This window comes from Thermobia domestica, chromosome 2 (assembly GCF_964235325.1).
Source record: "Thermobia domestica chromosome 2, izTheDome1.hap1.1, whole genome shotgun sequence".
In the NCBI taxonomy this organism is placed as follows: domain Eukaryota; kingdom Metazoa; phylum Arthropoda; class Insecta; order Zygentoma; family Lepismatidae; genus Thermobia; species Thermobia domestica.
Genome location: NC_137455.1, coordinates 83,545,650 through 83,558,026, shown reverse-complemented (window position 1 = coordinate 83,558,026; position 12,377 = coordinate 83,545,650). Strand labels below are relative to the sequence as shown.

Below are 12,377 nucleotides of genomic sequence, written 5' to 3'. Positions count from 1 at the left end.
TATGAATTAACAGCAACGCAAAAAATACAAGCGATGAATGGTATGGTAGAAGAAAAAGTAACACGAAGATAACTCTTCCATATAACATTTTTCTTTAAATGTCCAATCACATAATAAAGAATTTTGCTGACTTATTTTAATTAAGACCATCACAAAATAAATGCCATTCCCTTCATTCCACGCTCTGTAAACTATGCAAACACATCTCTACGACAGTGGGACATACCTAAAAAAGATGCTTCAAAATTGGTACATATTTTCTTTCGTCTTGCATCATTTTTGCAGATAAATAGAAACTATTTCGTTATAACAGAATTTCGTGGCGAAGTTGAAGGAAATAGGAAACAATTTCTGTAAGTATAAATTTCACTTTTCTCCATGATGAAACATTGGTGATCAACCAAAAACGATCGACGTATTGGGCGGTTCCGATTATAATTTAAAATCAAGGTCTTTAAATTGAAACTTCTGATTACACAAAACTAAACAGCTTTGTCACATAACTTGGCACTTTATTCTAAAAAAAAATCTACTGTATAAATGTAAATATAAATGGCTATAAAATAATTGCTTTTATAGAGATGCGTTGCTATTAGCATTTACACTTTTAGCAAGTTGTAGGACACTCAAAATGTTCTTACAGTAACTTCACCTTTTGCACTAGGGAAACTATTGAAACATGGTGTATATAAATAGCAGTATTCATACCATTCCATGATGAAAAGGTTTATGGGCTGCTGACCAGACAAATTTATTTTATTTAGTTATATTTATATTGGAATAAATGCGAGAAGCAACCAATGTGGGAAGTTAATATGTGGGAAAAATAAAATATGTTTTAGAACTATAATTATGTTACCTTTAAAAATCTATTTAGCGTGAAATTTCCTTTGAACTATTAAATCTAGCTTATCAATCTCAAATTATTTTTGAACTAGGAATTAAAATTTGTTGAAGTATCAGTTCATAATAAAATTAACAATAATGATTTATTTATTTCCATCATCACACAAATATATCATAGATCGAAAAATAATCCATCTACATCAAGAAACATAATTAAGAAAAATATTATTGATTAGTAGTTTTTAAGTTCAATGTCTTATGTAAAATTTTATGTAAAATAAGGAAATGTTTTGATATTCAAAATATAACCGAAAATTCGTATATTTCTTAATTCAGCCATCAAAATAATCTCTATTTACAATAAAGTCACATCTTACAGTATTAACATGAAAAATGTTCATTCTTAACCTATATCTTGAGTTATCTTATCCATGAAGAACATCTTTTTAATATATCCTTTAAACCATAGAAAAAGTGACAAAGATAAACATACTCTCCACTATGTCTAGTTTAATTTCACATACGGGGAATTCAATATTTCATTATTGTATAAGACATGTTCAATGTATTGCTATTATTCTGTTCAAGGAAAAAGTCAGAAGTCTTGCTTTTAATTAACATTTACTGATTAAAAGTTAATTTTCTTAAAAGTACGGCTGTAAAGCGACATATCAAATTATTCAACTTAGTTATAAATATTCAAAATAAAAATGAGTTTCTAAAATCAAGTTATATTAATTAACGTTCTTAACTCTGAAGAGATCCTAACAATAAGATTACCTTATACAATTCAGCACACAACGTAATTAAAGTTAATTTCCAACAGTATGATACAATAATTAGAAACCCTTACAATATGTAGAGTAACCAGTCAGAATTTTACTAATCTTATAATGGATTGCATAAATCATAAAGATTATAAGCTAAAGTAAATAAGGATGCCTTTGTGTTAGAGATAAAATGCTAGTTGATATTCGGATGAATCTTTTCAATTAATAATTGAGCTAAATATCGCATTAAAACTAAAAATTCAAAGCACTTATTATTCAATAAAACACATAAATTGTTCATGTTTATTTATACCTGTACATTACTAAATCAATTTAGTATAGAAAATACAGTGGATTAATACATTTAAATTTTAATTAGAGTTTCCACTCAGAAATAAGCTGGTTCATTAAGTCCTTCATTGGTGAATGAATAACAAGTTAATTACTCGTAAATATTGTTTTCAGGGAGAAGCAAAATGATAGGAATAAAATATCACTTGTTTAGTGAGTTTAACTCCATGCCTAAACGAAACGGAAGTTAGTCAGGGCTGGTGCTTCCATTGAACATTTCTATACACAAGAATAAAAATGAATGAAATATTCTACTCATTAAACAATGCAAAACTCGGATAAGTTAATATACTTATCAAGTTAATATATCAATAATACAAGGTAGGCCATAAGTCGCCTGACAATATAATTGAAATGTATTATTTACCATCTAGAGAATCCTAAAATTATTACAAGTTGTATCATAACATTCAGTTAGGTTAAGACGTTAGGTTACCTCAGATAATTGTTCAAAATGTCCTCCTGCATTAAAAATGATGGATTAGTAATTGATTTTACATCACCATTATTGATGTGTTAATGTGGATGGATTTTGCATCACTAATGTTGTTGGATCCCAGAAGTAATACGTTCTTTTAAATGTTCTTGATCCATCATTATTCCATAACACACAGAAAACGCTGCACACGTAACTCAATAATTTCTTGGTAATTGTGGTCATGTAACCATAACTTTAAAGCAAGAACACATGTACTTTCTTTGGCTTACTTTCTATGCATTGTAATCTTCATTAAAAATGTAAAAGGGATTAAATCATTTATAAAATCATTTTTTACAATGTATTATTCACGAATCGCACTATAACGCATTGTTTACGTCAATCAGATTGTTACTCTAGTCAGTTGATACCATAATTACTGCTCTAATGTCAAGCGACTCATGGTGCACGCTGTACAATGAAATAGAATGACTCATAAATTTCATTGTATTAAATCATTTTATTTTATTATATTATTAATATCAAATTTCATCATACAAATTCAGATTCTATTTCAACTCTTATTCAACTTAGTATGTTACACTCACTTTCTGTATTAACTTCGTAAGTACAATATTATTTTAGTTAAAACAATTATATATTTTAAAAAAATAACATGATGTCCTTGCTTATTCTCTATTACCTCAAGCACAAATTCTAATTAATTATCGAAAAATATAGTTTCCTTATTCAAAAAGTAATTCGAACAAAAAGTGAATTCAAAATATTTCAATAACATGTAATTTTCGTTAAATAGAATAAAAACAGTACATTTCAAGAATTATTTCCTTTACTTTTTAGTCTATTGGGAAATCTCTGGCGAAGCATGTCCATCGCGGCAAAAATTGTTGCACTTGTACTTCAACTATTGTTATCATTACAAAGACTGCACCTTCAACTCCCAAAGCTCGCATGTCTCTTCCAGCACACTTCTTTAGCACTTTCTATTTGTAGAGCGTAGTAGAGCACTGATGATGTACTATTATTGCCAAATATTTGCATGGGTGTGAAACTTGAAAATCTTACATACATATATATAACCCTTTTCCTGTCTCTTGGTCATCTAGTTGCACGAGTTTCTGTACTCTGATATTTCTTGAGATGTCTTGTCTAATATAGAAACATTATTTGTTTTTAGTGTACAGCACATTCACTTTAGGTGAAAATGATAATAGAACTAGAAAACGCCACTAGTAATAAGATGTATTTTGGTTTGTGTTCACAAATCCTAATTATTCATAACTGGTGATTTCATTCGGCATTCTCCTGGAAGTTTCAAGAAGAAAAAAAAACAAGGTTGAACGCATGAACATAATATGTTCCATAAACGTGATTTAGTACTAGAGTTGTATAAAGATTACTGTAGAAATAGTTAGACAATGTTGTGGTAATTTATTCCACACGTCATTTTTACATGTTGCTTTAGTAGAGAAACTCTCTTCACAAAAATAACCCCATTAAGGGAGACAATTATGAAAAGTAACTGATATTTCTCTACAAATAGATTGTTCGTAATAAACATAAATTAATTTTATTTTTACTAATATTCTACAGGGAACTCATAGTATGTAATCTTCAGAAGTTTGTTTGCAAGTTTTGTTTGAAAATTCGAAACAGTGTTAATATTAATTGAGAACTAAATTTGTTCAACTGCTACTTTTATTTACTCTATAGCAAATATGCCAACTAAGTAGTCCTGTTTATTGCATACCATATGTACTGCATATTTTTGTATCATCTGCTTGAAAACGTGAAAATATGTAACTTCAATAGAAGGTGATTGAATTTAATAAATAGAGTAGGATATTGTAGTTTAATGATACTTTGTTATAAAATGAACAATAATATGTTATTGATAGCAAAGTTTAGGACGAAACAGATTGTTATCTGCAGGATTTTATAGGAATCTCAGTTTCAGAAATGTCATACCACAGAACTCTCGGAACATACAGAAATGGAGAGGGTAGAAACAAGAATGGTCACTAAAAGAGTACTTTGAGATCTTAACCATAAACGAGTACTTAACATTTATTGTCGTGTCGCGGATGTTATATATATTAAATATGTAAGAAGGGAAACAATGGTCCCCAAGAGGGTATGTATTCAATATTGACAACCTTACACGCATTTCATACTTGGAACGATGTACAGTTATTATAGTAACACTACTCCTACTTTTTGGAATCCTGTCTTCAGCGACTGAACATTTTCTAGGGATGTTGATGTGCTGTTATGTGTTAGTCCAAAATATCTCACAAGTGGTCGATGGAATTTTAACTCGAGGAAGAAACAAGTTCTTCTATCCGCCGATTGTCCTCACTGTTCAACAGCTCATCCATAGTGCAATAAAAAGAGTGTTTTTTTTTAATAAACGCGAAGTTGTGGCCAATGTTACCTCTGAACAGATACACATTAAGTAAATTATTTCATTATAGTACCGGTTGGAGCCCATCATTCCAGTATCTAAAGCTCTATACGCCTACCATAATTCCTCTTTTGCTCTGAAGCTGCACACAAGTATTATCCATTTACAGCATTAATATATACAACATACTCTTGTATATACGTTGTTGAGTACGTTTTCTGTCAATGTCCTGTATAGTTTTGTTTGGATTTGACTGATGTTTCCATTGGTGTTCAACTTTATATTTCATCATTAACTTTTGCACATGGATATATTATCGCCATGAAATATAGTATTTTTAAAATGTTTGCAGTGCTTTGCAAATAAATATGAACTGCTTAGATGCGGAATATGAAAATTTGAAGTAGGTATGAATATGCTTTTGTATACAATAAGAGACGTTTTACAAACTCATTTTAGTTAGTACGTTTATAGCGACAACATACCACCAAAATTGTTCAATTCATTGAAATACTATTAATCATCGTTTTTCTCCTCTGACCGAAATTGGCGTTCTTTGCATTATAGTTTATTTTTTTCCTTCATTTAATCTATTTGTTTAAATTTGTAGAATGGTTTTGATTTATTTATGGGAAAAGTCTCCATAGCTTAATAGTAGAGCCTGTGGAATTTCCAATTTTTGCTGGCTTATTTTCGAATTCCTCATTAAAAAGATTTCTTGTGTACCCTCTGAAAAGGATAAGCTCACATGATATTTTTGAAGGAATCGTATTATTTACTGGCAGTAGAAGAGTGATTATCAAATGGTTGTAACTCCATGCAATCATTATCTTGTATTGAAGTTGGTACAGCACAACATCATTTTTTCAGTCTTTTACATAAAATATACATAGGCATATCTTTTGTCTTCTCAACAGTCTACACTATCAGCTTTCCCTAGTTACATTAATGTTCTTGAAAACGGTAATAACAATGAAATGAATCATTTCGTTAGAATTTAATGTAGGTAATGTAGGTATCAATATTGAAAATAGACAAATAGATGCTTACTGATACATGTAAATCCTTCTGTAGATATGTAGCATCAATGAATACATTTCTAAAAGTAATGTATTTAATAATCCTACGAAACTCTCACAGTGAAACGAAATGCATTGAAATTGTACTTGATACAATGTAAATTATACTGCATTACTTATTACTTTTTATGAAGACTCTGATCGTTTGAATGGATCCTATACATACAGTTATATTTCTGGTACCGTACCGTATAGAACGACGTCGCTTAGTAAATGTTTGAAATCATTTTATTTTAGAAAGCACAATCGTATTCGAAAATGTCTGTGGTTCTACTTACTGAGAAAAATTTAGATTTTTATTATAGTTCTGCATATTTTTCATTAACTTAATTTTCAACAGGATCAAGTATACTGGCTTTCATTTACAACTAATATATTGCATAAACATTTAATTCTATTGCTGGCTTGTCGAAAATATGAATAACAATGTGCAACTCATAATTCAAAATGTGCGTAAACCTAAATTCATTGCGATGTAATTTTTAATGGAAGGTATTGTGTATAATTTATATATAAACTTAATGTACTGGATATAACTGGTGGTTGAAGAGTATGAAGTAACCTACTATATATCAACTTTATGTTACTACAGACTCTTAGATCTATGGACACAAAACTCTTTCATTTTCGCCTTCTACAATGAAATTCAACGTAAAGATAATGAACATTGTTAGTCCTGAAACAAGCAACTTTTTCTAAGCTTATTTTCTGTTTTACTTTTGTGGGCACCGAGATAGCTCGCTCATGTGGTGAACCAGCGGATATCGTTCATGGGTGGCAGGAAGGCAACTGCCATGCCTTCACCTGCAGAATAACCTATCACTGCAATGAAGGATTTGAATTGGTCGGTCGGAAAGAGAGGTACTGCCAGGCAGATGGACATTGGAATCCCAAGGAGCTTCCAACATGTGTGCGTAAGTAATTCTTATACTTGACAACTTTCAATACAAAAGAAAAAGATAGATATAAAATGCATTGTAATGATAAATAAGCATTTACCGTAAACTACCAAATATAAAATGTAGGCTACCTCAAAATCATGGAAGTAGAAAGACAAAATAAGTGGAGTTATATAAATGGAAAGACATGGTAATGTTTTATGATCTATTATTGCTTTTAACAAGAACTATTGTTTCCAGAACTTTCTGTAATTATAAGTGGCGTAGCGTGGTTTTTAATTAGGGAGCTTGTTCTCTTTGCACGTTATTCTGAATTCTTATTGCGTTATTCTTAATATTCTTCATTATTCTTAAATCATTATTGCGTTATTTATTTTAATGCAATACTTTGTGTACTAAGGGGAAGCAGTGCGTCCACACCGTCTATCCCCTGATAGTTATTGGTTTTAACAGATTGTACCAAGCATACGTTGTTGCTGCGAGACCAGTAATACAAAGTACCTATGATTGCTGTTGTCTTTTGTGTTTTAGGCGGGTAGTTTGACACTGATGCAGTGTAAAATATCAATAATTATCCAGTGTAAAGTATTCTATGTCTTTCTAGCTCAGTTGTAATATTTAAATTCCTATACCATAACATTTGCTGATAAAATAAGTGTTGTTATCTCAAGTTTATACGGATCATACTCTCATGTTTATACGGACGAGAGAAGCAGCAGTTCTCCAGTAGCCAAGTTCGCGGAAACCATAGTGGTTGGTACAGCAACTTAGAAATTAATCCCAAGCGTTGTCACAATGACTTTAACGGCCGAGCTACTGTGGGGTGAAAGGCAATGGGAAACCATCACTATTTTTCTCTAGTTTGCTGACAGCAGAACGAGAACATATGTACAATGGTCTTCCGCAGGTTAAAATGTAGTTCCAGACGTAAAATATCCCTCTATTCGGATATCCTGGAGGAGAATGTCTTGGAAAGGACTATTGGACGAGAGAGTAATAATGGGAAAAAGATATATAGAGAAAGAAAGACATACAAGAGCAAAAGGTTTAGGAGAAAGACATAGAATGTACGTATCATATTACAGGGAGTGAAGTTAGAAAATCTTAAAAAAGAATTGAAACAAAATAATCTAGATTTGGTAGGAGTTTGTGAAGTTAGATCGTAAGGGATGTTGTACAGTGAATCTGTTGTACAGTCAGATGTGTTGTGCAGACATCTGTTGATCCATAACTAGTCGGCTACCTTTATTTCGTATCAGCAGACGGTTTTGTATTTTCTAATTTAAAATAAACCTTCAAAATTGCAGATTTCAGACATGTAGATGAGATCCAGAAGATGTCACTGTATCATCTCCTAGCCACAGTAATAATTTCAAAAGATTTTAATACAATGGAGGTGAAAAGTGTTATTACGAAACTATCCCCTGAAATCATCAGTGCCTAGTCTGAGCATTCCAAAACTAAAGTGCCACCAGTCATTGAGAACTAGAAGATGCGTTAGAAAGATAGATGTACGCTTAGGAAACAGACTGTAGTAGAAAGTGTGCATTTCTATTTTCTGTTTCTTTAAAATTTCAGTTTTTATTTCTTCATTGATTGGTTGAATTGGAATTTAGAGTAAATTTCAGCATCGAGACTATATGAAACTTGAGCTTACAACTTAATGTGGATCCGAAATTTAAACCACATGTGCTCCCACCGAAAATCTAACTCAGATTTCCTGTATTGAAAGCGAGTACGCTAACCATATAGTCACGAGAGAGCTCTAAAAGTTTGTTTTTTGTGAATGGTCTTTATAGTGATAACATCTTTTATTTTTTATTTTATTTTACAGCTGTACAGTGTCCAACACCCCAAAACCCTCCCAACGGAAAAGCTATATTCACTTCCTGTTCCTACAATTCTGTTGTGTCCTATGAGTGTAAATACGGTTACATGTTGGTGGGGAAGCCCACGAGGAGATGTGGAGCACACAAAACTTGGTCGGACGAGGAGCCTTACTGCAAAGGTATGTACATTTATCTTTTATTTCTTTATTGTAGAATATGTTATTATTATTATTTGCTCATATTTGAAATTTCAAGAAATCATGATGATTGTTCTTGTTCATAACGGTATACATTATGAAATAAAATTATTTGATTTCTTAATTCTAAGGAGTTGAGTTGAGTTGATTTTAGTTTAGCGTCCCTTTCAGCAGCGAGGCTATATGAGACGTGGACCTACTGATTAACGTGGAATCCGAACCACATGAGCTCCCGCCGGGAATCGAACCCGGGACTCCCACGCCAAAGGCGCGTACGCTAACCGCTTAGCCACGGAGGAGCTCTTAATTCTAAGGAATTAACTGTTGTGTTGATTGTATCGATACATTTGAGTTTAGTTTGCCGTTATTTCAAAATGAATTAATAGTGTTTTATGAACTACAGTTCATATAATTTCTCAATCACCTCAACTACTAATACTGATGGATGAAAATACTTATTTAGAAAATTGTTGTGTGCGAAGGTCTGACAAAAGTGAGAGGTATCTCTTGTATGTCTTGAGGCAACTGTAGCTTAATAACAGTGCTTATGCCTTGGTTCGTTCGTTCACTTCACTTAAATTTGCGGTGCACAACATTGAGTATTCCTGGGTTTCCTCCGTGATATCCTGGTTTATTTCCCTCTACTCATTCCACCAAATTGTCCATATTGTACATCTGTCTCCATCTTAAAGGATGGATATTGTTGGGAGGCATTAAACATTGTTTATAAAACGCCTAAAATAGCTTAGGATTAGTGTAAAGAAGCACCAGTCGCCAATAGCGTGACGTCTTTCCTTTCTTTCCAATGTATTTAGAGTGGCATGAAATGTTCTCAATAATTCATTTAAATTCAAGGGATGAAGATTGAATCTTTTCCTCAATACAAATTGAATCAGCAATTCAAGAATAATATATTCATTTTTTAACTATTGTATATTGATTTATTTATCGATGGCACTTTTATTTTATATTTTAGCAACAGACTTTCTCAGTAAGGAAGTAAAATACACTTTTGTTTAAAAACAACAAAAATATGAAGAAGTTTTCCTTTTGACAAAGTTTCAGCGTTGGTACATCATTTGAATGAGGAGATCCTTCATTTACGAAAATGGATCTCCAGCAGCTTGTTTCTCTTTATTGATGTGTTGTATACAAAGTACCGTAAGGCAACATTTTCAAAAACCTTCCAAATGTTGCTCTTCCAGTTAAACAAAGTTCTTTAAAGTTAGTTTTTGAGAAATTAATATGAACTATAGTTCACACACGAAAAAAAGCTTTGTTTATTTGTTTTGTACCAAACAATGGATTGAAAACAGTAAGATGTTAAATGTCTGGAAAATCATCTTCAAGCAAAATGAAATTTTTTGTCACTTTTTTAAGAGTTCTCTTAGTCAGTTTTTAAGGATCAATAAGACTTTAAATAGACAAGGAAACAATAATTTGTTTAGTTTGTGAACTATTAAGATTCTTAGAGTTGAATGCCAATTATCCTTAGTTTCTGAAAAGAGGGTAATACTGTAGCAAATAAAAATAAATCGTGGTCTTATGATTTAGTTTCCAAGTTATTAGATTATTTTTTATTCGCGTGATCCTTATTTTTAAGAATAGGATAATTCGTTTTATGCTAAATTAACCTTAACCCATGTTTTCGTTTCGTAATTGTGGCGAGGTATAGCTTAATAACAGTTATGGCACGCTGAAATCATATGAAGTTATAAATTGATACAGCACCATATTCACATTGACTTAGAACAGTTGATTCAGAATGAATCATTTCTATGCTAAGGGATAAAGTTTATGGGTTTGGAGGCGGTGCTTTGTGTTCCCTTGAAACGCTGTTAGCAAATGAGAGGGTTCTGTTGTTGCCACGTCTTATATACAGATGGTGATCAGAAAAATGGAAACACCTGAACGAAATTGCAACTTACCAGATTGATATGGTGTCGGGCCACCTTTCGCCTTCAGAACAGCCTTGATGCGACGTGGGATGGAGGCATAGAGGTCGTGAATGGTAGCAAGTGGAATTTTACACCATTCCTCGTGCAGGGCATCGGCAAGTTCTGTGAAAGAGGATGGAGGTGGAAATAGTCACCGGAGTCGTGTTTCCAAGACGGACCACAGATGTTCAATTATGTTGATATCTGGGGATTGGGGGGCCAGGGGAGGTGTTGAACTTCATCCCGATGTTCCTCAAACCACGTTGCAACAATGCCAGCTGTGTGAATGGGTGCATTATCATCCTGAAAGATGGCGTCATTGTCCGGGAACAACATCCGAACCATAGGATGCAAGTGGTCTCCTAAAATTGCGACATAATCGTTGGCAGTGACTCGTCTGCTAAGTGTGACCACAGGACCCAATGGAAACCATGATATGGCGGCCCACAGCATCACCGAGCTGCCGCTATGTTTCACAGTTGGGCGGAGACACTGCAGATCATAAGCTGCTTTGGGCGTACTCCACACATAAACACGGCCCGTGGTTGGGAATAGGGTAAAGGATGACTCATCCGACCATATCACATGTTTCTAGTCCTCAACGGTCCAAGTTGCATGGTCGCGGCACTATTTGCGGCGTGTGAAAGCGTGATGGTCCCTGATGAGCGGTTTGGCCCGTGCAACACGACCCCGTAAGTTCATGTCATGTAATTCGCGGCGGACTGTGATTGTCGAAACAGGGTTGGGTAGGTGCTGATTGAGTTCCTCCGTCACTTGCTCCGCAGTGGCACGACGGTTCTGCGTGACAATGCGCTTTAATACCCGGCGTGACCTGTCACTCATGGTTTTCTTCCGCCCACTGTTCCGCTTCCCCGATGTGGTTTTCCCGTGTGTTGTGTAGGTCGTCATTACCTTCGACACTGTCCCACGCGACACACCTAACACAGTAGCCACTGCCGTCACACTCACTCCACATAACCGCGCACCAACAATTTGCCCTCTTTGAAACTCTGAGAGGTCTCCCATTTTACACTACCTCTGTCTGCTACAGCCACTGGTCACTGCTGTTCCACTGCGCCTGACGTAGTATGGAGACCGACGTAACACACCACCACCAGCGGTCCGGCGCTGCGGGTGCCACGACACCACTGCCAACCCATACATCTGACGTGTTGCCAATTACAGGTGTTTCCATTTTTCTGATCACCATCTGTATATATACGAGAAACAGAGAACGAGATTTGTCTGTCTGTCTCCTACGTACCATCTCACGCTGTACTGCGTCTATGTAGCTACACTCCTTTGCCATACGGCAGCGTTGCGTCACAACATTTCATTCGCCTAGCCTACACGCCATCGATTGCGTCACACACTAGCTATTGCCTTCCTCATTTGACTATATGGCAGTTTGTTACAATATACGTATTTAGCTATAGTTCCAACTGAGCCAGCGACCAAGTCATTATGATTGAACTACAGGATGAACAGTTGTTTATACTGTGCGAGACGCAATCGATGGTCTTGATTTTGTAAAGATTTTTTTAGTGTTGTGTTTTGTGTTCTTATACAACACCAAGGCTATGAAAGACGGGTCTACTATTAACATGGCCATGTCCGGGACTTCAA

The 12,377-nt window shown here is 34.1% G+C and overlaps 1 protein-coding gene across 5 annotated transcripts in view; it reads left to right on the top strand.

Moving 5' to 3' along the window:
• The window catches only part of Hasp (Hig-anchoring scaffold protein), an 819,228-nt gene that overhangs the window by 627,653 nt on the left and 179,198 nt on the right, over window positions 1-12,377 (top strand). For all 5 annotated transcript variants that reach the window (XM_081743356.1, XM_081743348.1, XM_081743332.1 and 2 more), the window contains 2 exons: window positions 6,627-6,803; window positions 8,623-8,796. In XM_081743356.1, the coding sequence (XP_081599482.1) occupies window positions 6,627-6,803; window positions 8,623-8,796 (351 nt within the window). The remainder of the gene's footprint in view (window positions 1-6,626; window positions 6,804-8,622; window positions 8,797-12,377) is intronic.